Genomic DNA, 25,868 nt, shown 5'->3' with positions numbered 1-25,868 from the left:
AAAAATATTTACCATTAGAAAACGTCTCAAGGATAACGTGTTGCTGGAAGTGTCTCTCCCCTGTTTAACATTATAAAAAAGTGATTTAGAAACAGTGTCCAGCAAGGAGCTCGGTTGGTGTCACACGTCAATGGGTTTGACTCTGCTGCCTTTCCAGCCTGGTGGAAATTGTCCCTTTGGCTTTTTCTCCCCCCCACCTCCCAAAAGAGCTAAAAGCTGAGGTTTGTGTCCAGTGCTATCAACTCCTCCATCACCCTGTCCAAAGCATCCCGTGTCCCACAGCCTCTCCAAACCCCCTCTGGTTTCGTGCTCTGTGTTGGGCTGGCTGGAACCCCATGCGAGAGGGAGGAAGCGCGTTACGAGGAGCGTTAGTGCAGCCCGTTAGTCTGGGGAGTCGGGTCCTCGTCCTTGCCAGAGCAAAACCAGTGTGTGCTGGGGTGGATTGCAATCCCTGAGAGGAGCTGTATGGATGCTGCACAGCCATGGTCTCCGGAAAGGCGACCGCGTCCCACCGGTGGCACTTGCACCACTTGGATTTAGCAGCCAAGCTGGAGGTGAGCCCAAATTTTGGGTGTGCTTGGGCTGCTCAGCCTCACCCGTGTGTCGGTGCGCCTGGGTGCGGGGAACCCTGGCAAGGCACGGCACAGCCCCAGGGTGCTGAGTTCCTGAGGGAGTGTGTGGGAGCCTGGGGGGGACAAATGGCCAAGAAGGGGCTGAGAGCAGCCTGGGCAAAGCCACAGATCCCCAAATCGGTGTTAAAACACCCAGGGATCACTTTTGGGGATTGTGCCAGAAAATTAGCTTGACCTTTGCCCTGCAAAGGAAACTCTGCCTGGCACCACCCATCCATGGCTGGGAGATGTCCCTTCTTCACCCCGGTCATTCTGGGAAGGGGACAAGGCACCCCAGCACTTCTTTTTGCTCCCATGTGGGGACAGAGCCCCATGGCAGTGCTGGACCAAAGCCGGAGAGCCCCCGGGTGAGCGTGGGGCTGGGGTGCTCAGGGCATGTGGAGCCCATCACCCACGGGACCGAGGGGAGACGAGTGCATCCCCGCTTAGTGAGAAACGATGCCGGGTCCGTGTGGAGGGGAGGATGGTGGAAGGGGAAAAGAAGGGAAACGCAGCCCCCGGCTGTGCCTGTGCTGTCCCGGGAGGCTGAGGGCAGAGATTCAGCAGAAGGGACACGGGATGCCGAGGCTCTGCAGGGACCGTGTCCTCCTCGGGGAGGTCGATGTGTGCGGAGCAGCATGCACGGCATGCCCACGGCCACCCGCCTCGGATCCCCGTGCCCTGCTTTCCCCTTCCCAGAGCCCTCCTACGCCGCATTCCCTTTGCTCTAGTGTCCCCGGCATTGACCCGGCAGCGGGGTCCGGTGCAGCCCCTGCTCCCGGCACTGCTCCCGGCACTGCCGGCTTCACAAAGCTGGGGAGCATCACCGGTGCCGCCGCAAACCGCCCGGGTGCGGGTGAGGAAATCGGCCATAAAACTTGAGCTGGTTTAGTTTCCTTCTCCATCTAATCGTATTTCCTTCCCATCCACCACCTCCCGCTCCACCGGTGCTCGCCATGAGCCGGGGGACAGCGACGGCCCTGCTGCACCCCAGATATCTGTTCGAGGGAGCTGCAGTGATGCCCTGGCTTGCAAATCTTCCTGGAAAGCCTAAATCTGCATCAACCTCCACAGCCTGGTTTGCATCTCCCTGCGGGCGCTGCACCCTGGGCTGCTGGAGGGTGATTTTATGTGCTTTTCTTTTTTTTTTAAAAAAAGGCTGGTTTTTGAGCACATATATAAATACATAAGGTCATCGGCCTCCCCTCCCGGCTCCCCCTCCCCCTCAAGCCTGCAGACATGTTGGGAGCCATTAGGGCTGGCCCCACTTTGCTCAGAGGCATGTTATTCATTATCTGCATTTTTAAAAGCAGCAATAAAAAGCGGAAAAATGAAAAACACCGGCCGTGGCCTAATGAAACTGTCATTCAAAGGGGCTGATCGTGCTTCCTGCCGCGTGGTGTGATCTGAAGGGAACCTGGACCAGGGGCCTGTCCCGGCAGCCCATCAAACGCACCGCGTACAATTTCAAAGCCCATGGCCCGGGGAGCGAGTTTGCGTTTCCCCTTGCTGGAAACTTTATTCCCCTTGAAATGATGAAATATTTCAGAGGAAATGGGGAAGGGGCGGCGGAGGGAGCGCCGGGGATGGGGGAGGGCTGTTTGCTGAGCCCCAGCTGTAAAACAAGAAAGGGTGGTTATAAATATCTGAGCAGGTACCTCGGCCGTAAATCTGCCGGCCGGGCATCCCTGCGGGGCAGCTGCCGGCTCCCAGCGGCCGGAGCACAATCCCACAGTGTTCCCGCGGCAGGGCTGGGGGGCCGAGAATCCCCGGGGGGATGCGGGAGGCAGGCGGGCCCCTTCCTGCGGAGAGGGGGCTGCAGACCCGAAAGGGATGCGAAAGGCACGGCGGTGAGTTTTGGGCTGGTGCTGCTCCTAAAATCCTCCATCCTGGTGTTTGATTTCCCCCAGGAAGGTGGGTGAGGGGAGAGATCACGGCGATGTACCGGCTCTGGTTGGGGGATGCCTCCCCAGCAGGTATGGTGCACGGCATGGGGGTGAAAGGGGAGATTTTGGCCAAGGCCATGAGAATGAGCAATTTTGGAAACCCCCAAATCCCACCCGCACAACTGTGGTACCCGGGGTCCGAGTGCTGAGACTCTCTGGCAAACAGACCCCTCTCAAGCATCCCCCAAATCACAAGATGCTTCAGAGAGCTGCTCTCCCACCCCCTGCACCCAGCAGGTCAGGAGCATCATTTCGGTGTCAGAGACCTCGCACCAACACAGACATCACACGCGCAGGGACCACCATCCAGGAGGAATGCACCAGCTGATGCACCCCCGGGTCCCAAAATCCCCGTCGGAGGAGCGCTCCCCACCCCGGGCATAGCAATAACCCCACGGGAAGGTCCTCAGCGGGTGGGATGGGATGCAGCGGCCGCGGGAGCAAATATGAGGACGGCGGGGACAAGGGGCTGCAATGCGAGCGCCTGCCAGCAGCCAGGAGGGCCTGGGATTAATCCTGGAAGCGGGCTGGGTGACAGTGGTGACGTTAAGGTAGCAGGCAGCCGAGCTGACAGGAAGGAGGGCTTTGGTGGGGGCTCAGCCCCGAGCATCCCTCGAGCTGGCGGTGAGCAGCCGAGGGTTCGGGGGGCTCCTCCGCCACTTTCCCTGAGGACGGAGCTGTCTTTGGAAAGCGCAGAGGGTTTTCTGTTCAGGCACAGCGGAGACATGAGGAGCCAAAACCTCTCTCTTGCTTTCAATTCCTTTTCCTTTTTTATTTTGCAAAATAAGAACTCAAATGTCTAGATCAATTTGTGGACTTAATCACTCCCTGAATGTAACATTTTTTTAAATCAAATCAGCTGTTAAACAGCACAAGCATATGAAACCAGTAAAACTTCTATCTCTGTTTGATGTTTTACAATTTGAAAACACACACAGGAAAAGGACAATTCTGGGGGTGGTTGAGTTGTCAGGTTGTTGGTGTTTTGGGTTTTCTTTGCAAGACAATTGCTCCTGAGCCGAGGCCCCGACGCCAAGTCCGAACAGATCGCCACGGTCAAATCTGTCCCCTCCATGTCCCTCCTGAATGCTGCCGGTGACAGTGACAGTAACAATTTCTAGCATGGGGACATCCTCACCCCTCTCTCTTCAGCAGAACGGAGGCAGGCACGGACCCCTGCCCGCACCCGGGCACAACCGATATGTCCCCAAATGTCCCCTCAAGCATCCCTGCAGCCACTTTCACTCCCCATGGTTGAGCAGCGACGCATCCCTGCACCCCACAGGTACCCGCAGCATCCCTCACACACACACCAAGCTTCTCTGATCTCAGCAAAAGGAAACGCCGCATCCCCAAAGCTTGAAAAAAAACCCCTTCATCAGGCCAAGAGCAAATTGCCTAGGGAGGAAGATAAGCCATCCCATACCCCGACCCATGTCCCCACGGCCAGGTGATGACTCGCACCTACCTATGCACGTCACCCCGTCGGAGTGCAGCAAAAACTTGACGTGGCAGCCGCACTTGGGTCCCTGGTCGGTGTCGTCGCAGGTATGCTGGCAGCCCCCGTTCCCGTAGTTGCAGGTCACTGCGGGAGGCAAAGCACCGGCTGTCACTTGGAGCCCCAGCCCTTCTCTTCCCTGCCCAGCATCCCCAAGCAGTAGCATAAAGCCAGCTTGGAAAAACCTCGTCTGTACCCTCGGAGAGATCCCTCCCTCCTGGATAATTTCTAGAGCCCTTTGACTTTCCCTGCAGGATCTTGGCAGATGCAAACTGTTATGTGGTTTCTCGCGTCTTCCCGTTTGCATATCTGCTAAATGCCACCGGTGGAGCCGGAGCAAAGGGGACCGATGGGCTGGTTGCCCCTGACCCTGGATCTGGTGTTACAGGGAAGGGTGGGACTTTCCCGAGCTCTGGAATGACTCAGGTGCTCCTGGGAATCCCTGCCAGCCCTCCCCGGGGGGCGAGGCGTACTGTTCAGTTAGCTTGGAGGGAAAATAGGCTCATAGGATTAAAACTCCATTTCATCAGCAATTTTACACGTTTGCTGCAGACAGCAAATGAGAAACAAAATAAAAATAATTGCATAAACATGTCCATATCTATTTAATAACCCTGGCAGTGCCAGTGAGATGCTGGCAGGAGATCAGACAGGCTGAGAGCACCACGACCCCCAGGGAAAGGATTCCTGCGCTCCTCCTGTGCCGATTGTACTCTCCCTGTTCATCTCCCCTTGGGAAAGCAAAATGGTGGGACAGGGGATGCTGCGCCTCTGGGACCCCCTTTAGCTGCCATTTCAGCCTGCTCAGTGTAAGGGCATGATGTCTCGTGGGGACATGGCAGAGCGGGATGCCAGAGGAAAATGAAGCCAGAGGGCTTCAGGCTCGATAAATCAACTAGTACCATGGGGGGGTCAGGGCTTTGCAGCAGGGCCAGGAGGGGTGTTTACCACTGGGACAAGGTTAAGGGTCCCCAGGAGGCCGTATCCCCGTCCCTGGTGCATTCCTTACGTTTGCAGTCGCGCTGGTTCTTGGTGAGCTCAAAGCCAGGGCGGCACTCGCAGGCGATGCCCCCCTTGGGGGTCTCCCGGCAGATGTGGGCACAGCCGTGGTTCTTGTTCATGCAGTTCATTCCTTCTAAAAGAGAGAAGGAAGCAAAGAAAAGCTCCAAAACCTTGCCAGCAATGGTCCACGGCAGCAGAAGGATGTCTGGGGTGGGACAGGGACAGGGAGATGGGGGCAATGAGGGGAAAACCTTGCAAAGCTAGGACCTTAGTGGGGACAGGATAACCCCAAGCAGTGCCTTGAAGGGCAGCACCTCCTGGCACAGAGTGGGTCAAGAAGGTGGGCAAAGCCACCCTGGAGCCTTGAACCTTTGATTCCCTCCCATTGCCTTGGGTGAGACCCCACTCCCACACCTCGGGGCAAGCAGCGGGTGTAGAAGCTGCTGCTGCCCACCAGCCCTGCCTGGCATCAACGGGATGGAGCGATGCATCTCCTTTTTGGAAGATGAAGAAGATGGGGTGAGCATGTTTGTGATTACAGACCCCTGGGCAGGCAGTTGTGGCATTGTTCAGCCAAGCAAAGAAGGGTTTGGGGGGGCAGAGCTGGCTGCTGGTGGGGAGAGCCATGGAGCTGCTCCACCGGGATGAGCCCCGGGGCATGCCCATAAGCTATGGGATGCATTGACAGCTTGGGAAGGGTTCACACGCTGGCTGCCCCTGGGAAATGAGGGTTTGGGGAGCTGCTGGTTCCCATTATCAGAGCTGCCATTTCGCCCTCGCTTACTTGTCCACAGCACCCTCTCACCCCAGCCTCTCCTGGGACATGGGGACAGTCAGCTGCAGAAAGCCAGGTTCAGTGGATGCTGAACAGGGCATCAACAGGAGTTTATGAGACATTTAATAAAACCCACAGCAAGCCGGGGATGGCCCTCCGGGAGATGCAACCGCCTGCTCAGGGCATTTTTCTGGCAGAGGGAGGGGGTCTGCTCCTTTCCAGGCACACAGGGCTGAGCCCACCATGGGGTAAGCAGTGCCAGCATCAGGATGGAGGACTGGGCAGAGCTGCAAGCCTGTGGGGCGCCAAGAGCCTGGGCCAGAAGGGCAAGGGAAGATCCTTATGGGGTCAGGGCACCTTGAAGGAGGATGCTGAAATGCACCAAGCATGCACAGAAAGGGTTAAAAACCACAGGCTGGAGCCTGTGAGTGTCCCAGGTAGCTCCCCATCACCTGCCTGGCAGATCCCGCCTGGCTTGGCTCCAGGACAGGGCGATCATCTGTAATTGCAGTGGCAGTCGAGCCCTCTGTAATTAGAGCCTTCTGTCTCCAACCACACCAGCCCTCCCTTCCCTGGCCTCCATGCTGGGAACCCCCAACTTGTGGGGAGCCCCACTCCATCCCCCCAGCACCCTCCAGCCTGTCCCAGGGCCAGGAAGGTGCTGCAAACCCCTGTGCTCCATATAGCCCTGCCCTGGACATGCAATGCCCCAGGGACGCAGGGGACAGCCAAGTGCTCCCAGCCTCTCCGCTGAACAGCAGCTTTTCTCTCCTCCTCCTTTTTATTGCTGCTCTTTACTACCTGGCAGCATCTCCACCGCGTTCCAGGTACCACGGCGGACACAGAGACCTCTGAGGCTGACCCTGCCCTGCTGCACCGCTGCTCCCCTTCCTGAGATGCCACCTTCCAGAGAAGCCAGATCCCAACGGCCGGCAGTCTGCAGGGATCCCCCGGCACATCCCAGCAGAGACACAAGCTCTGGTGTCCGTGTGCCCTGGCTCCCATCCAGGCCGGGACGGCCACACACTGTTTTCCTAAGACTCCCCAGATGATTCCACCCGGGCACAGCACCCTCCTCCGCTGCACGACACCAGGAGACAGCAATCCCTCAGTGCCTACAGCCACCGCCCGGGAAGGGATGCACCCCCTTTAATTCGTCCTCTCTGTGCAGCATCGTTATCTGCTCTTGCACCAGTGCAAGGACCCTGCTCGCTCCTTTTGCTTTCAGTGGCTCCGCTGTCATCGTCGGGCTGAGCGCGACAGGGTTTAAAGGCACCGATACACAGCAAGCCCCAACCCCTGGCCTCTCCTTACTGGGAGGGACTGGCTGGTGCGAGGGAGAGGGTTGTGGTGCTGCAGGAGGAGGGTCCTGGGATCCATCTCCCAGCAGCATTTCATCCCCTCTGCATCAGGAGGGAGAGAGGAAAGCAAGAGGGAGATTGAGAAACAGAGAAAGAGCAGAGGAAAAGGAGAAAGCCTCCTGCAAGGGTAGGAGAAGAGAGACAAGGAGCTGGCAAGGACCCCAGAAGGAAGGAAGAAGTCGTAACATTGAGGTTTAGCTCTCTAATACCAAATGCTTCTGCCTTGGCAGTGCCCAAGGAGCCAGGAGTAAAGTCAGAACAGGCTTTAACATCGGACCCCAACTGGCCTCAGCTCTCCACTTTTTCCAGGCTCATAGCCCAGGGACCAGCTGCAACCCTCCCAGCAGCCGCTCCTGAGCCTGAGCTCAGGGACCACGTAGCAGCTACGAGATCAATCTCGGGGTGCAGAAGCAACACAGACCTCCCCAGGCCAACAACACTGCAGACGTTCAGCTCAAAAAATCAGCTCAAAAACCAGCACCTGCATCCCTGTCCCCAGTGGAGGCCACCCACTGCGTCACTGGGACAAAGGAGCAGCCAGCTCATCCCTCCCAGACACACAGAGGATGGGGACATGGGAGAGGGAACTGTGGCCACTGAGCTGTCCTGGGCTGGGCGAGATCCCCCAGGGAGCTGGAGGGACCGATGCAGCTGGGAAGGGGGAAGGAAGAAAGTAAAAACACTCAGCCGGCTTTGCCAAGCAGCAGAGATAAAAATCAGCAGAGATGCAAAAATCTCTCATTTCCTCTTATTTTGGCTAAGAGATTGCTCCAGACGGCAGCAATTTAGAGCTGATATCGAGACTAAGGGCTCGGTGCTTCACAAGACCTGGGAGGAGAAGATGAGTCTCGCAGGGTGGTGTGAGGATCTCCGGGTACCTTTTATTTAATAAAACGCTCTGGATATAGGATTAACGTCCTCCGTTTGGTATTATTGTGCTTGATAAAGAGCCCTGCGAGGATTTTGTTATGGAGATGTTTATTAGCCCTGTAGTATCCTCTCCCAATGTGCTCATAATAAATTTGCTTTTAAATTTGCAGCACCAAGAAGGGTCATGAACCAGCACCAGCACCCAAAGCCAGGCACTGTGCAGGGATGGCCAGGGATGATGGGGGACAGACCTGCCTGATAAATGCAGGGGATGGAGGGTGCCCTGCGGCGGGGAGATGCCGTGCACTAACCTTCGGGGCGCTGGATGCAGGTGTGCTGGTTGTCGCTGAGGAAGAAGCCCTCCCGGCAGAAGCACTCGTAGCTGCCCATCATGTTGACGCAGGTCTGCTGGCAGCCGCCGTTGCCCTCCGAGCACTCATCCAGGTCTGCAAAGTGAAGGTGGCAGGGGGTGAGCATGGCACGGTGGCACGCCAAGGGGATGGGGAGCTGGGTGTGACAGATTTGCTACATAGCAAATCAGTTCTGCTTTACATCTGTGATCCCTCAGCTAGAAGAAGCGGGGCTGCTTTAGGGCTGCAGGGGATGAAGGCAAAACGTGTTAAGGGGTGGGTTGCAGAGGCCATACAGCTTCCCTGGCTGATGGGCAAAAAAGGTCTCATTGTACAGATGGGAGCACCAAACCACAGAGAAAGGGATTTTCCTTGACCTGGGACCCCCAAGCAAGCTGTGACCCCTTTCCGCAAAGCACCCGGGATGCTCGGCCGGGATGCCGGTTGCAGCCGCCCCCTGCTCCCAGCCCCTCCAAGCCGGCTGGGGATGCCTGCACTTCATTAGGGGAAGCTGGGAAACCTTAGCCCAGAGCGGGGATAATTACTTGTAAGGAGACTCAAATCCCCGGCAGCTCTGCTGCCCTTGTGCCTGTTTTGGTTTAACAAACCAAGACTGGAAGGGGCTCGAGATGTGCACCCATGGCAGCAGCAATGCCCTCGCCCCGGGCTGCTCCTGCTCCGTCCCTGCAAACCCCTCGTTTAATGAGGAGCCCGTTGCTCTCTCCAGAGGGTTTTTGGGGACAGTGGTCCAAGCTGAACCCACCAGTGCCCCAAGGTGCCAGAGCAACTGGGATGCTGGGCTCAGGCAGAAAGGCAAACCTCTGCCGTGGCCACCCCTGCCCCCTCCGCCCGTGGTCCCGGGGACGGGCGATGGCGTCGGGCTGGGGAGCGAGGGGCCCCGTGCCAAAGAAAACCTTCCATGAACTTGAGCGTTGCAGAGCTGGCAGCCGAGGGGAAAGCTGAGCCCCGCCAGCATCGGCCACTGGAGACACCGGAATAGAGTTTTGGTGACGGCACGTGCCGGGGGGGGTCCCAGCCCTGGCCCCCCCCCGGCACTGCCCTCCTCCCTGAGCGGCACGGCATGCGCCAAAACCCCTTGCTTTTGGGCAAAGAGATGGATGGACGGATGGATGCCTGAGCAGCGTGGGTGCCTTGCACCATGCCCCAGCTCCGGGCAAGCCCTGGGGATGCTGCAACCCCAGGGGATGCTGCAGTCCCGAGGGATGCTCGGAAATCAAGGCAGGGGCTGCAGCTCCAACTGGAAACTGCTGCAGGAGCAGAGCCAGGAGCACCCCACAAACCCGCTACCTTGGAAAGGAGATGTTGAAAACATCATCTCACACCCGGGTGCCCGTGGGGCAGGCTAGAGCTGACAGCCGGGCTGCAGCCAGACACAAAAGGGACGTCTTCTATGATGGCAGGAGGCTTGCAGCTTCCTCCGAGGCTCATCCCAGCCAAGCTATGTCCTGCAGACGCCAATAACTCTCCTCAAATCCCCCCGCTTATAACAAGGGCTTAATGTCTTGCGACTTCTCCTTCAAGCTCCGCACAAAAATGAGGAGGCAGCCGTTCAAACCCAATGGCTGAAATGAGACTCTGCCGCTCTAATACCTGTTTTATTAAATACAACAGACATGGGCAGAAGCCAGCACGGCCCATGTCAGGACGGGGGCTCGAATTCCTGTCCTGGTTCAAAAGGTTGCCTGCGGTGGGTGATGGGGGGGTCGCTGGGCTCTGGTGGCTCGACCACTGCCCATGGCACCAGCAAAGCCTGAGCATGACCCTCCACTTTGTTCTGCTTCTCTTTCTTTTGGCTAAGAGGGGATGTTTGCAGGCTGGGCAAAGCACAGTCAGGATGGGGGGGAAGGACGATGGGGAAAAACCCACTGGGGTTCATCCCTGCTGCCCCCCGAAAGCAGCCGCTAAGCAAACCCAGCTGGAACACAGAGGGTCTCAACATCCTCATCTGTAAAATGGGTTCCAGGGGATAAACCTGCACCATCCCTACAGCAAAGCAACACGGCCAAGATGCCCCACTGAGACGAGCCGAGGAAGGGCTCAAGGGGGGAGCCGGGGCTGCCCCCACCCAGGTCCCCCCTCACCCGGCTGCTCCCCAGCCACCTCCATCCCCGCCGGTCCAACTCTGTAAACACATGACGTCTGCGGCTTGCCGAGCCCGGCTTTCCTTTCTTCTCCTTGGGCTCATCCTCCCCCGGGAGAGGAAGGCAGAGCCGCCCGCCCGCGCCTCCTCCCAGCTGTGTAAATCTCCCCCCTCCCCAAGGAGGCCGCAAAGATCCCGGTGATGGTGGTTAATGCAAAGCGTATGTGTCCATAATCCCTTCCCCCTCCTCCTCCTCCCAGTGATGAGCTCATTAATGACCTCTCTGCAGACACTAATTAGAAAATAGCATGAGCTCCAGGCGGAGGGAAGGCGGGCGGCCCCGTGCCCCAGTGATCCCACCCGCGGGTGCTGCGGGAGGAAGCGGGTGCCGGGGAGCGGGAAGCCCGGCCAGCCCCGGGGCTCTGCCGGGAGCTTTGGCTATGCCGCAGCCGGATGGAGTTTGGGGCGGTGGGAAGTGGCCGGGAGGATGCACGGCCGCTCCGTAGGCAGATGCCGGGTTTGTCTTGGCCCGGGGATTATTTACCCAGTCCCTTTGCTGGTTCCCATCCCCACCATATTTGCTATTAACTCATCTATTTTGGCAGGTGCAGGGCTGACCTCAAGCACGAGCGGAGCGAGCGGCAGGGCCCGGGTGAGCCCCACCGGCTGGTCCTGCCTTCGGCAGCGGAGCAGAGCTGCCGGTCCGGCCGCTCGCCGCAGCAGGATGCGGCCGTGGGGAGGCTGCGACTCACGCCCAGCATCCCCAAACCCAACCCTCCCAGTCTTGCCTTACCCCAGCATCTCCCAGTCTATGGATGGACTCATGGAACAAGTTTTCCTCCCAGAACGGGGCATCCTGCCCCAGCATCACCCCCGTGCAATGGGGAGCAATCCTGTCCCCAGCAAGCCATCATGGTATGTGACATATGTGCAGCCAGCCTGCTGACCTGGGAGTGCCACCATGGTCCCCCGTCTCTGCAAGGGGTCTGGGGGGGTCAGAACTCAGGAGGTGCCCGGTAAAGAAAGCCAGCAGGCTGATCCCAAGGTGTTGAGTGGCTGCAACACACCGGCATCCCACCCCAGTGCGTGCCGGGGGCCCGTCCCTCACCTAAGCAGTTGTGGCCGTCGTGTGCCAGGCGGAAGCCGTCGTAGCAGGTACAGCGGTAGTTGCCGGGGATGTTGACGCACTCGTGGACGCAGCCCGCATTATCTTCCCGCTCGCACTCATCGACGTCTGCGGAGAGAGGAGGGCAGGAGAGCTGTGGGGCTGCCCTGGCTGAGGACGGACAACTCGCTGCAGGGGTGCTGCTCCCCATCTCCAGCGTGTTTGCGACCTGGCTGATATTGTGCCCTGGGCTCTCTGCTGTCTCTGCTTATTCCAGCAGGTCCCCAGCTCCATTATTACCTACAGCATCCCTCCACACCCTGCAAAAACATCCCCATCGTCCCCAGTCTAGGCCCTGGACTTCCAGATAACCCGCTGTCTTAAAGCCTCGGCACAGCGCTGTGCACTGGGAATCACACGGGATTTCCCCACAGTGGTGGGCAGAGCAGCCCGTCTCCATGGCGAAGCCTTGCTGTGCCTGGAGCGCGCTTTAATCCCTCTGCTATTTGTACTCAGCCCATCCCAAGCCTGGACCCGCTCCGAGCAGAGCCGGGAATTTTTCCCCTGCCCCATTCCTGCTTTCCTGCTGCTGCTCCTCCAAGAAGCCTGTTTTCTTTCACTCAGCTGCATATACCTATATCTATATCTATATCTACATTTACATCTATATCTATATCTACATCTACATCTATATCATCTGTATTTCTATATCTTATTTTTAAGCGTCTCATGTTTTAGCTGCTAACCCAGTTCTGCAGCCTCTGGGTTGGAAAACCTTCAGGAAAAAAAACCCAGCTTTGTTTAAAACAAGCCCCAGGTGATCCTCTTGGGCCTGGGCAGCCCCAGCCTTGCAAACATGGCTCTTTGCAGAGCAGGGGAGGGAGCACGATGGCTGCCACCACCACCAGCAAGGACGGTCACATTCCTCTCTGTCCCCATGCACTGCAGTGTCAACAGGGCAGGGGTTTGGGGCAGAAAAGGGGCAGAAAAAGTTTGCAATGGGCTGGGGTAAACAAGCAGCCTTTTTGCAAGGGCAGGGGACGTTGCCGATGAGCCACTGCCTGCCTTCGACCTGCCAGGGCTGTCACTTGTCAGAGGGGCTCCGGCTCCGGTGCCAGTGGCGCGCCCCTACCTTTGCAGTGCTTCCCGTCGCCGGTGTAGCCGGACTTGCAGATGCACTTGTAGGACTTGGGGGTGTTCTGGCAGATGGCATCGATGTGGCAGTTGTCGGTGCCCTCCACGCACTCGTCGACATCTGCAAGGGGAGAGGCAGGGGGAGCGATGGGGAGAGCCGGGGGGAGCTCTCCCCCATCTCCCCACGGGAGCCGTCGCTTGAGGTGATGAAACCAAGGAGCCCTCCGGCTTTTCAACCAGCCCATGAAGCAGAAAGGCTCGAGGGAACAACGCTGCCGCTTTGCTCCTTAGTGGCTTTGCCGCACCCAGCCCTGACGCAATGGCTGATGGGCTGGCTGTGGGACACGGTGCGCCGCTGAGTCCAATCCCGAACAGCACTACCTGTGTCCCCACTCTCATACAAGCCACCCTGAGACTCCCCGACCCTTTCACGTGTCTGATGATAGGCAACACCGCTCAGGCGCCCCTAGTCCAGGCTGGAGCCAGCCCAGGCAGAGGTGAAAGTCTCTGTCTCCAATTAGCTGTTTCCTGAGCCAACCAGTCACCCAAATAATCGTCATCGCTTTCTATTCTTAGGCGCTGAGGAATGTGCACGAATTAGCAGGGACCGCACGAAATAAACCTGGGAGCTGGGAGCGGGAAGCAGGAGGAGAACTGGGAAAAACACCAAGGCTTCCTCAGGGACACAGCCAAAATCCACAGACCTCCCATACCCCCTTTGCCCCTCAACCCACTTATCCGGGATGCAGTGCCATGGTACCTGGGACATCACGTCCAGAGCACTGGACGCCAGTGATGGCCTCAAGCGGCGATGCCCAAGGCTTTGCCATGGCAGGAGGCTGCGGGAGCGGAGGCTTTAATGGTATTTGGGAAACAGAGAAGCCTTGAGCGCATGGGGTGGAGGTTTGTGAGCAAGAGGCTGCTCACCTGGCTGCTCTCTGCCTTCTCTGGGCAGGCAGTAAGGGAGACGTGGTACCCCGGAGCGGGCACATCCCCCTCTCTGGCTGTCAATGCCTGGCAGCGGTGTAAGGCAGCTGGGTACCCCCGCAGGGGAGTCAGGGGCTGAGCATCGCCCGCGGCCCCTCGGGTACGGGCAGGGCTCCCAGAGCACCCTGGGCTCCCCACTCCGATTCCACGGGCACGTGGGGAGCGTCAGTGCTGCTCCCGGAGGGGAGGTTCGCCTCCACCGCCTCCCATGGGGATGGGGAGGGTCTCACCAGGGAAGGGGGATCTGAGGGTCCCTCCAGCTTCCCTGTACCCCATAAAGAGGAGCCTGAGGCTGCCTTTAAAAAGCTGCTTTTCAGCAACCTCAAGAACAGAAGTGCTCCAGAATGTCTCCAAAGACATGAAACATCCCTGCAAGCCGCGGGCGGGCAGGCAGCCCCACCAGCCCCACCGGGACGGGGGCCACGGCCGCGGGAGCGCCGGCCCGAGCCCTCTCCCGGCCACCCCGGTCGTTTTTTGCCGGGAGATGTGAGTCACCCGGCCGGGGGGAGGAGAGCTTTGCCTTTGCACCAGGGAGGCGGCACGTGCCTGTGCATTGTATAAATATTTACAGCCCGCATTCATATTTGTTATTTGACATTAGCCATGGCCCGCGGCCACCACGGCCTCCCTTGGGCCATTAATCACCGGCTGGAGGCTGACCCACCACGGCGGGGACGACGGAGGGATTGCATGGGAGACCTGAACCCCGCTCCTGGCCAGCACAGTCGCCTCTGGCACCCACGGCACCGGCCACGGTGCCGCCACGCCGCGACCACCCCAGCACCGGACGGCATCCCCGCGGAGAGGCTCGCAGCCTGGCCCGTGCCAGGGGTCCCGCGGGGGCTCAGGGGGGCCGGTGTTCCTTCGGGGAGCTGAGCGTGGCTCGGGTTCCGTTCCTCCCCAGCCAAACTTCACATGTGGCTGCAAACCCCATCCCTACCCCGGGGCACAGCTGCCCCACCACACCCCTGACCCACCTGCAAAGGCCCCATCCTACAAACCGAAAAGCACGTGCGAATAATCACCGGTGGAAAAAAAACCTGCAAAAGCCACAGGAGTGCAGAGCTCACTCCTTCCCAGCCACATTTTCAGGCTTAAAGAGCCTTTCGGCAGAGGAGGAAGCGCCTCCATGGCTGGCGAGCGCCGTTTGGCATCACAGTGACTTCGCCTCTGGCTCCAGCATCCCTCGCCAGGGCTCTCGGGTGGGTGGCGGGAGGGATGTGGCACCGGAGCGGGGGGACACGTGGGGGGCGTCGAGCACACGCTGCTTCGCAGGCAGCGGTGGGTGCGGGGACTTGACAGCAACGAAGCCGGTGCTGAACCAAAGATCTACCGACTTCGCAAATCCTGGTCCTGGCCCTGCATGGTTCGGAGCCCTCACTCGGCTCTTCCCCCTCCAAGTTATAAATCACATCGCGACGCTTCGAGTCGACGGTCTCAAGGTGAGAGCTGCTGGGTCCCAGCACCCCGGGCACCCACCCTGACATACAGGTGGGAACCAGCACCCAAACAGTACAGACCATCCATCAGCCCCTATCCCCTTCCCCTAAAAACATCCAAAATGTGAAGCTTCTATCAGACATCACATCATTGACATTTTCCCAGCCTTTTGCCAGAAATTTCACTTTTGGGGGGGGTTTATTTTCTATTTCTTTTTCCTCCTGCGCCCTCAAACTCAAGACAATGAACAACGACTGTGCGGCACTGAACACAATGCTGTGCCTTTCCCACTTGCACATGTATACTTTTTTTTTTTCCTATCTTTTTTTTCCATTCTGTAACTTGAAAACTTCTCTAACTTTGGAAAGATTACACAGCAGCAAAAGTACAAAAGAAAACATTATAAATTTGCCACTCTGTAATTTTTCCAAAGCTGGAGACATTCTGAAAGGTTACAGGATTATAAAAAAAAGGAAAAAAAAGGGGAAAAAAATGTGTGTGTGTGTGGGAAGAGTGAATAAATACCCTCCTCGGCACCCCAGGAGCCATCCCAAGATTGGCAAAGATCCTAATTTCAGAATGCTGAAATTTTGGCTCCTAAGAAGTATCCTTCAGAAATGATGTAGTGAATTAAAAAAAAAAAATCTCTGAAAAACTAAATTTTTGCATTTTTGTCAACGCAAGCGGCATTTTCCCACGAAAGGGAAGCTTTGCTGTTGGGACAGCCCGCTTTTCCTGCAATGAGAATTTTCTCCATCCAAAAACATGCCCGCGGCTGCGCTGCAGGTGCTCCCAGCCACCGCCAAGGCGCGAGGGATTTCATTTTCAAGCCAAGCAAAGAGAAGATTTAAAAAAAAATAAAATCCTTATTGATGTTCCCGTCCCTATTTACTCTTGCAAAATCCTTGCTGGAGTGCGCCCTGCTCGCCCCCCTGCTTGGGGGGATCTTTTGAATTCCAGGTCCCAAATCCAGGTGGGTTTTTGGGGGGGGGTTGCCAGTCAGGACCCCCTGCAGACCTGCACGAATAATCAAAGATGCTCTTTTTCACCCAAAGCTGCCTGAAATGGGCCCAAACGAGACGGCGCAGATGGGCACATCGTGCCCCAAATCCTCAGAACCAGGGGATTTTGCATCAGGCAGGGAATTTAATTTTGATGAAGATGCCAAGTCCCATTGGGGACCCAAGGTCTCACCCATGTCCGGCAGCGCCCACTCCCTGCCCAGCCCCACCTCCCCATCCCGCCACACTTTGGGGCTAATTAGGGCCCGTCAAAGGGCAAGAGCATCCTCGGCATCGCCGCCACACCATGCCGGGGGGTTTGCGGCAAAGGGCAGGAGGCTGCGGCACTCACCCCGCGCCTCGGGCGATGTTTTTTATTCCGTTGTGGGTGGGATTTTCCAGCGCTGGCTGTTGGGCCCCGTTCCGCTCCAGCTGCAGCTTTATTCTCCATTTCAAAGGCAGTGGAGGCAGACAGTTTCAACGCCACTGCCATTTCGAGCGTGCCAAAAGCGGGGGGACCGCCAACCCCCCGGGACCGGCATGCACCCACTGGGGAGGTGAAGGGCTTTGACCTGAGGCCGGTGGGGGACGCGGTGGTGGAGCCCACAGGCACCCGGGTCTCATGCTTGTACCCTGCCCTGCGGCGTCACGCCGCCGGCGATATGCGACAGTGAGTGGGGGAATAAAGCAACAGCTCGTATATTTTTAGAGCCTGGATTGAGGCTCTTTCCTTACTTCCTTATTTTGTTTAAAAAAAAATAATAGATGATAAAAGATGGTTTTATCCATAGGCTCAAAGTCCCAATAAAGTTGAGGAGGGGGCCGAGACAGGGCAGCAAAAACCCACCAGAAAACTCCTAAACAAACAAAACCACCATCCTTTTTCTCTCTTCTGCAAGCGCTTCAGCTTTTTCTTTCAAATTAATTTTATTCTTTATTTTTATATAGGCATATATATTAACAGCCTGTCTGTATAGGGATGTGTGTGTAGCTGTTGGCAGGCACATGGAGTTTCCACTCGGCCTTAATGCCAAATTAAAGCTTTATAACTTCAGTAGCTCTTTTTACCAGGGTATTAATAACCACCTCAGACACTGTGGTGCAGTTTATTAATCATTTGTTCACCCAGGGAGCTCACGAGGGCGACTCGTGCTGCGCTGTGGCAGGATGGGCACGGGGCACGGCTGCAGGCAGTGACACTCCGCCGGGAGGGGATGGGGGCCGGGGGCTGGCGAGAGGGGCGGAAGGTGTTCTGCGGGGTGGCTTTTTGCAAATTGGCCAAAGATGCATCATCCGAGCTCGAGATCCTAACTCAGGTGCTCGGCATCGGCTTATTGCCGTGCCGGGGATGCCGTGCCAGCGGGTACCCGCTCTCGGGTCGGGTCAGAGGGGATGCTGCAACTCCGCATCCCACTGCAGGAGCCCAACGCCCCACACATCCACCCAGCTCTCCCAAAAGCAGGTGGGACCCGGTAGCTGCAGCCACAGCGCTTGGCCCTGCTGAATGATGGAGCACGGATGAAGGATGAGGAACCACAAGTTGCAGCGAGGACCTGGGGGTGTTTCCAGCCTGGTGACCCCACTGCCCCATGGCCAGACCCTGCTCTGCACTCCTTACCCTGGGTTTTGCTTCTCTAAAGCTGGCAGCACCCCAAAAGGGGCTTTTTTTCCCCCCATCAATGCTTCCCACTCCCATGGGGGTAGAGCCGGGTTGAGCTCCCCATCCCCTGCGCCAGCCCGGGTCATCCTGATGGATCCCAGATCCACCACCAGATTCGTCATCCCCTGGGATGGAAACGGTCCCTCCATCCCCATCCCACCTCCTTGTGCCAACGCCAGTCGCTTTGGCTCAATTCGGCCGCGATTTCTCCAAGGAGGGTTTGATACTCCATGTCAAAGGCGCGTTCATCTCCCCAGGGAATTGTCATTGCTGTTGTTCCTTTGGCTTATCAGGCCAACCAAGCCTTGCCTTAAAAAAAAGTGTTTGTTTGGTTTTGGCTTCGGGAGCAACAATCACAAGAGCTCCAGTGGGGAAGACAGCCTCGCCGAAATGCGGCCGGCCGGGCTTCCTCCAGCGCCGCAAGACAGAGCAAACTTTATTTGCCATCCCAGGCTTCTCCTAAAGCCTCTCGGGGGACTTATAATTTTGAAAGTGAAGGTTAAGGTTATTCATGCATATTTTTTTCCTAAATGGATTACTCCGGTGTGACCGTCTGCAAAGGAAAAATCTATATAAAAATAAAATAAAAAAAACCCCAACTCCTGAGCAGTTTGGAGACAGCAATACATCTCCGCACTGGAAGACTCAAGGTGTCTGAATATTTATACTCCCGTTGGCAGTTACAAAAAAACTCTTCTTCCCTCCTTCCTACCCCCCCCTCCCCTTTTTAATCTCGGTACAGGCATGTTAGACGCCCTCAGTCAAAGATCTCCTTTGAACTGCTGTATGTTGAAATGTTTACAGTTTTACATTTCATATTTCAGAGGGGTGGAGGGGACAGGCACAACAGTCGCACACTGTGAATGCATGAGAGGGAGGAAAGCAGAGGCCAAGGGGGAGGAGGTTTGGCGGAGATGGGAGGGGAATCAAACAGCATCTCCACGCTGCAATTGGAAAATTTTAGACTCCTAAAAAAAATTATAAAAAAATAAAAAAATAATCCCTGGCGGCATAGGCTCTGCAGGTGCATCCCCATCGAACCCAGCCCCTCGCGCGGGATGCGGCTCCGTCCCTGGGCGGCTGCACGGCACCAGCCAAAAGGGCTGGTTTTACCCACAGGTGACCATCGAGCTGGGCTGGGGCCGTGGGCCCACTCAGGACCCCACACTGGGTGGGTGGCCAGGGCTATGGGAGTGCCAGGGGCTGCAAACTGGGGTGCTGGGGTCCCCCAGGGAGATGATGCATCTCCCTCCCAGCCCCGTTCCCCAGGCACCATCCGAGGAGACGTGCAATTCGGTTGCAGGAAAAAGTGGCGAATCCAGGAAAAAGTGGCGAATCCTACGACACGGCTCCCATTATGGGGGTGCTGCCAGAGGACCGTGGCAAGGCTGGATCTGAGCACTGACTGGTACAAGAGGAGGGTGCAAATCTGCCAGCCCCTGGGCTCCATCCTCCCCGGGGCACAGGGAGGGACCGATGCCGGCTGACGATGGGCAAGGGCACTGCTCCACTGAGAGTGGGAGCTCAGGACAGGCTCTTCTGCCTGGCAGGCTGTGAGATGAGGTGACGGATGACAGGATGGGACTAGGGGTGTCATTACCTGTCCAAAAAACAGGGGAGCTGTGGGTACGGCAGCAGCTTGGGGCTGTTCGGGCAGCTTGGCATGGGGACCAGGGGGAGACTTCATCCCAGCTGAGTGCGTAACAGGACCCTCCCCAGGGTTATTTGGATTTATATTGTTAGTTCCCCTCTTGAAAGCTTTCCTAGCCCTAAAGTGACCCAATAAACCCTGCAGACAGCCAGGTCCTCTGGCAGACACCCTCCAGGCCCGGCGGACGGCTCTGTAAATCCTTCCTTTCCTACAGACTAAACTTTCCGGGGCAATTCAGTGGGAGAAATGACCCAGCGAGCCCTACCCATGGCGCGATGTTATCACAGCAAAACAAGCCCATCTGATGGGACAGGAGCCATCCCCAGCCCGTGACAGTCACCTGGCAAGGGTGGTTGTCCCCTGAAAGGGCAAAGGCTTCGGTGAGGGCGGAGGGGTGATGTGTTCCCCATCCTTGGGCCATCACCCCGCAGATGCAGGGGATGCCTGATGCTTTTCAGAAATATCCTACTAAAACATGCCCCAGGCGCACAGGTTGTCTTCGAAGGGCTCAACGATGCTCGTGCATGCAGCAAAACAGGCGGTAGCGGGTTCCTAGGAAAAGCACAAGTTTTATCTGCCGTCGGTGATGCCGGGTCCGAGAGTTCAGCCTCATCCAAAAAGGACCATGTCCATGCCTGCCCAGAGCCCTCGCATCCCCATGGGCACCATCCTTCACCCCTCTGTGGCCGCTTCCCCCTCCCCAGCCCGCAGAACCCCCCAGCAACAGCTTGGGGGATTAAATCTCCACTGCAAGCCCCCCCCAGCTGCAAAGCGGCCGGACTCCCTGGGTCTGCTCGGTGCCTTCGCCGGGGGCCAAGGAGGAGCCAGCTCCATCCTGGCTGTACGGCGGGCGATTTACCCCGGTGCAGGATTGAGCTCACCTCTCTCCACCCCCACTCCACCCCTCTACTTCCCTGAAGGGATCTGTCAAGTCTCTGCACGATGGAATTTTACTTTGCTATTTTAATGCAATTCTGGCTCAGGCTTAAATGGAACTGGAAACCAAAAGGCCTTAATAAATAAATATTATGATAAGAAATGAAAGCAATGCATACACTCAAGATAATTTGAGGGGGGATAAAAACCTAAGCATTCCTTTCTAAGCCTAAATCATAAAGCTTTACGTGAAGCTGGACGCCTTCTTACCAAACCTTTGCCCTGGAAAATCTCCTCTGTGCTTGCCCAGACTGCCCTCCTGAAAAGTCGCCTATTGTTTTAAAAACACTTTAAGCCAGATAAGACAATAGCCTTGAAATTCCTTCTAACTTTGTCGGTGACAGTGCTCGGGGCGACCATGTGCGTGGCTGAAATATGCCTATTACTAATGCCTACAGAGATCTTTAATTATATCCTGCGCTCCTATATTTCATTCACACTCTATTTAATCTCGCTGTACGCATAAACATGCAGCTACTACAATAGCAAGAGCCAAAGCTGGTTTTGATAAATCTTACTGTCAAGCACTATGGAAAAAAAAAAAAGAAAACCCAATAGATTGTATAGATAGTGGTGAATTAAGGAGAAAAAACCCTTTCGAGACAGCCAACAGGATCATGCACGTAGGGCTGTGTGTGTTTGCGTGTGCGCGCGCACTCCTGCGCGTGTGTGTAGAGAAAAATCCGAGCTAAATATAGAGGTGCTATAGAAAACCTAAGGTATAGATAGCCCATACATAAAGCTACATGTGTATGTTTGTGAAGGAGAACCTCTGGCTCAATACGGGAGTGGTGAAACAGAAAAGCCTGAAGTTGATAACGACGGGACATACCTCTCTTTTCTAGACATAGGGAAAGAGCTCCAGTATTTTTCAGGCTTTGCTGTGTTCAGCTACCCGAAGTTTTGTGCAGCCCACACCCCTATAGCACAACATTTGAGATTCAACCCGCGCCTATGTAAAACACACAAACGCAGATACAACCTCCCAGCATTACAGATACCCACTCCGCCGTCCCTTCCCTCCAACCCAGCCCGAAACAAGCCCTCCTCGCCCACACCGCCGTGGGTATTATCCCCATCTCACAGACACTGCAACCCCAAAACCAGAAAAGCCCCCCAAGCCCCTCCAAATAGCAACATTTTCCCTGTGATGGGTGCAGACTTGCTCGCACCCCCTCATTTTCTGCCTCTGCACCCCTGCCTTGAGATAGAGTCCGAACCAAAAATAATAAAGTGTAAGAAATGCAACTCATTGAAGAGTTTACAAAAAACCAACCCCAATCAAAGGCAGCAGGCAAGAATATCTGCAAGCAACATTTAAAATCCCCTCCACTATTTTTTGTTATTGCTGCTAATTTCTCCAGCCTGCATATAAAATCCCAGATCTAAAGAGGAGGTCCGGCTGCCTAATACGCACATCAAACAGCAAACCTTCGAGCTGGGAAGATTTTCTCTTACCTTGACTGGCTTTATTTGCCAGCGTGTTTCCAGAGTGGAGGAGAAAGAAAAGGATGGAAAATCCAGCAATCTGCAAAGCTCCCATTGCAATCCCAGTCTGCATGGAGGAGTGGGGGCAAGAAGGGGGGATTTCTAGTGCTTTAAAGGAAACAAGAGGCTGAGCATGCGAAGGGAAATCAAGAGGAGGAAGGGGCTCTCTTCTTGCCGTGTGTGAGACAGAGGGAGGGAAGGGAACTGAACTGATGGAAAAAGCTGCTCTGGGTTCAGTTTGGGGCTCTTGGTGTTGCTAAAGAGGAGAGAGTGAGGGAAGGAGACCCAGGGCAGTTGGAGGAAAGTGGACTCTATCGCCCTCTCTCTGGCGGCTGCTCTGATCCCTTCTCCTTCTCCTTCTTTTTTTTTTTTTTTTTTTTTTTTTCCTTAAATAATCCCAGCCAATTCCAGTTTTGCAAGAGAGCAGCAGCAGCAGGAGCAGCAGCGCTGGAGGGGGGAAGCAGGCGCCTTGCCCTGGTGCTGGGGACCTGAGAAAGGGGAGTGGAAAGGAGAGCCCCATCCAAGCAACGCCCTTTTTCTCCCAGCCTTTCTTTCTTTCTATTTGGCTTTGGTTACTCCTTCCCGGCTCCCCCCCTCGCACCCCCAAGGCTGGGCTTTGCCTGCAGGAATTTACAGTCTGCGCTGGAGGAGAAGGGCCAGTAGCCATGGAGACTGCTTCCCTGGGAGCAGGGAGGTCAGGCGGAGACCATGGGCGATCAATGCATCAATGCAAAGCCCCCCGCAACCCCCAGACCCACCCCGCACCTCGCAGCCCCTCGGCCAGCCGAGGGCTTGGGGTGGTGGCAAGGGGAGGGGGGGAGCAGGGGGAGGCGTATGGCATGGGAAAAGGCAATGGGTGGAAAAGAAAAGGGGAAGGAAAAATATACATATATATAGCTAAGAAAAAAAAAAAAAAAGAGTTTGTAGATGGCACGACCTGGCTGGGCTCGGCGGCTGCAGGAGCGTCTTGGGGTGCTGGGCCCATGGAAAGCGGGACTGGAGAGCAGCTCTGCTGTTTGCAAGGGAGAGGTGGGGAGGGGGGACTGGAAATAAGGGGGGGGGGAGGAAGACCTTTCTGAAATATTCAGGGGTTTTTTGTTTGCTTGCAGGAGCCTCTTGCAGCCTGGCCCAATGCAGCTGGCATCCCAGGGGTGCAGGGGGACCCTCTGCTACACCTTGTGACTGTCCCTGCACTGGGAGCTGCTGGCACCATCTCTCTTCCAGGCTGTTTCTGCTCCCTGAGTCAGGAGAGGCATTGCCAGCCAGGAAACTGCAGCGGGAGAAAAGGCTGGGAGCCAGGATCGGGGCCGGGAGGAAGATGTGCAGTCATCCCACCTGTCCAGGGACGTGGGGTCCCACAGCCTCAATGGTCACCCTGCCCACAGGATCATCCTGCCCACGGGGTCCTCCCAGCCCACCGTGCTGCCCCTGCAGCCTCTCGTATCCCCTTTTGTCCTATTAACCCCTAAAGATACAATAAAGGGGGCTGGAGGTGATGTCCAGCTAAGCCAAGGCACCCGCTGCCATCACACTGCGGGGAGGAGGGGAGGGACCGCAGTTGGACAGGAACCGCAGTTGGACAGGAGAATGCTGAGGAGTCCATGGGTCTAGTTATGCTTTCCCTACAAAAACACATAACCCTTGGGCTGCCTTCATGGGACAGGGACCTTTCCTGATGGAGGAGTTTGCAAGAGCAGGTCTGCTTTAGACAGGACAGATGCAGTGTGGCTGGCCCAGGAGAGCAGCATGTGTGGAAACCAGGAGCTCATCTGCATGCTGGGTCTTTCCAAAGGCAGAGGCCAAGGGCAAGGCCCTCTCTCCTGGCCCTGCGGAGCTGTCCTGCACCCACGTAGCTCTGCTTGCTGCTAGCAGGTCACCCAGGCAAAGCGTCGGGGTCCTAAACCCATGTGGGAACTGACCCCTTCCAGGGAAGCAGGAGACTAGCATCAGCTGAAGGACAGATGCACAGGGCAGCTTCCAGCCCATCATAGCTAAAAGGGGTTTCTCCACAGGGACAACTGGCTCTGCCATAGCCCAGTTGGATAAGAAATCCAGCAGAAGAGCACTTGCACCAACATGACCAGCCCCAACAACTCACAGGACATCTTGCTAAGCTATATTGACTCAAACCAGTAATGCAAAACCATCCCTGGCCCAGCCACGCTCCAGGGCAGCCTGGGAAGGGGCAAAGGTGCAGAAATTATTACTAAAGCTGTAAAAGAATTTTATGTATAAAAATATGAATGCAGAGGTGTCATCATTAGGATGTATCGGGAGAGGACCATGACCCACCAGCGAGAATGTGCTATCCCGCTTGACACTGCCACTGGAGGAGGCTTCTGGCTCTCCTGCCAGCCCCAGTCTGTGCCAGGAGCTCTTGGGAACGAAGGGTGCTCCTCCTCATATGCGGTGCAGAGCGGGAAGGGGCTCTGGTCCTTGCAGCCTGTGTCCTGGGACAAGCCAAGAGCATTGCTAGTGGGATGCCACCACCTTCCTGTGAGTATTGGCTCGGCAGCTGTGGCACCACTTTTCATTCCAGGCTGCGATTTGCCATGTCAACACAAGTCTCACTTATGGCTGTTGTAAGAGCACAGCCAAAATGGAAACTCTCCGCTCGCTTATGCCAGCAGATCCCTGTGCCCAGCCGCCGCACCTCGGAGCAGGACTTGCTCGCATCCCTTCCCGTGATCCTTTATCATCATAACCAGAGGAAAACTAAATAGTCTTTTTTTTTTTTTTTCGCTAACCTGTCTTCTAAATCTGGAGACTGATCTCAAGGCATGAGGGACAAGACCTTCAGCAATGTTGATTTATAACTGAGCTGCTAAATTACAGGTTTACACATTAGTATAAACACCCATAAACCAGTCTTAAATACACAGTATCGTATGTAATCAAAATGCCAAAACACCGGGCAGTCATGTGACAGCACAGGGGGACAAGCAAGCTCCTCGCTCGTGCCCGGACCGTCTCAGCGAGGATGGGTGTCTGGCCAAGGGCTCCCAGTTAAACCAGTGCCTCACACTGGGGGGGTGGATCTCGCATTTGAAGGCGAGTCCTTGGCCAATGTCAGCATCGCTCATGCCATGGGGAGCAAAGGGGCTGAGCCCCATGTCTCATTCCTCCAACAGGGTTGCAAAGCACCACGACAAGTAGCGGGTTTGGGCTGAGCTGCTGATGTTCAGAAACTCCCTACAAATATATATTATCCTGCTTTCTTCCAAAAGCATGCTGCCTGGTTGAGCAGAAGAAGGGCCGATGGAGGTCCCAGGGCTGCGCATGCCACAGTGTCCCTCCGAGCACAGGGCCGTCCTCCTGCCCGATGCACAGATGGGAAAGTCAAGCAGATGGAGATTCCCGAGATCACACAGGGAGTCTGGAGGGAGGGCCATGAATCACACTTAAATCGCCTGCAAGACAGCCCCGCGCTTCGGCTCCGATGGCTCCTTACCAGCTCCTGCTGCCGCCGTGCGGGGCTGGCATGGATCGTCCCCGGGAGCTCTCTCCAGAGTCCTTCAAAGGCTTTGGGACAACCCTGCCAGCCTGAGCCATGTGTGCACACATGTGTATGTGTGTGTGTGTGTGTGTTTCGGGCAGGGAAGGAGGTGGCAGGACTCTCCTCCCCGCTGCCTCCACTCCCCGTCGTGCACTTCTGGGCAAAATCCATTTGCTTTGGCTTCATGTAGGGCCAGAAGATTCGGTCCATTGTGCTGCGGCGCTGAAGAGCCGGCGAGGAATTGTCAACCATGCTGAAACGGTTACATGGGGAGTAATGAAAATTTACTGCACCCTGCTCCGGTCCCTAGCCAAGAAATAAAAGCAAAAGATCACAACAGGCATTTTTTTAATTTGAAGCAAAATTAAAAAAAGAACGGATCCACACTTAGAAAATAACAACCACATCCACAGATCAAAGCAGCTGTTCTCCTCTCATCCGGGGTTTTAAGAGGTT

General features: G+C 56.2%; 1 protein-coding gene across 5 annotated transcripts in view; it reads right to left on the bottom strand.

Moving 5' to 3' along the window:
- SCUBE3 (signal peptide, CUB domain and EGF like domain containing 3) overlaps positions 1-22,246 on the bottom strand; it is a 38,991-nt gene extending 16,745 nt beyond the window's left edge. For 2 of the 5 annotated variants that reach the window (XM_069770709.1, XM_069770711.1), the window contains exons 1-6: positions 12,752-13,280; positions 11,623-11,748; positions 8,375-8,509; positions 5,065-5,190; positions 4,026-4,142; positions 13-60 (exon numbers count right to left, since the gene is read on the bottom strand). In XM_069770709.1, coding sequence (XP_069626810.1) covers positions 13-60; positions 4,026-4,142; positions 5,065-5,190; positions 8,375-8,509; positions 11,623-11,748; positions 12,752-12,998 — 799 coding nt within the window. In that variant the 5' untranslated portion in view covers positions 12,999-13,280. Of the gene's footprint in view, positions 1-12; positions 61-4,025; positions 4,143-5,064; positions 5,191-8,374; positions 8,510-11,622; positions 11,749-12,751; positions 13,281-21,886 lie in introns of those variants that run through there. The other 3 variants (XM_069770710.1, XM_069770713.1, XM_069770712.1) reach the window with 3 other exon arrangements.
- Positions 22,247-25,868: the final 3,622 nt, after the last annotated feature.

Source organism: Haliaeetus albicilla, chromosome 26, assembly GCF_947461875.1.
Source record: "Haliaeetus albicilla chromosome 26, bHalAlb1.1, whole genome shotgun sequence".
Taxonomy (NCBI): domain Eukaryota; kingdom Metazoa; phylum Chordata; class Aves; order Accipitriformes; family Accipitridae; genus Haliaeetus; species Haliaeetus albicilla.
Note: the sequence above shows the minus strand (reverse complement) of the source record. Positions and strands in the feature narration are given on the sequence as shown.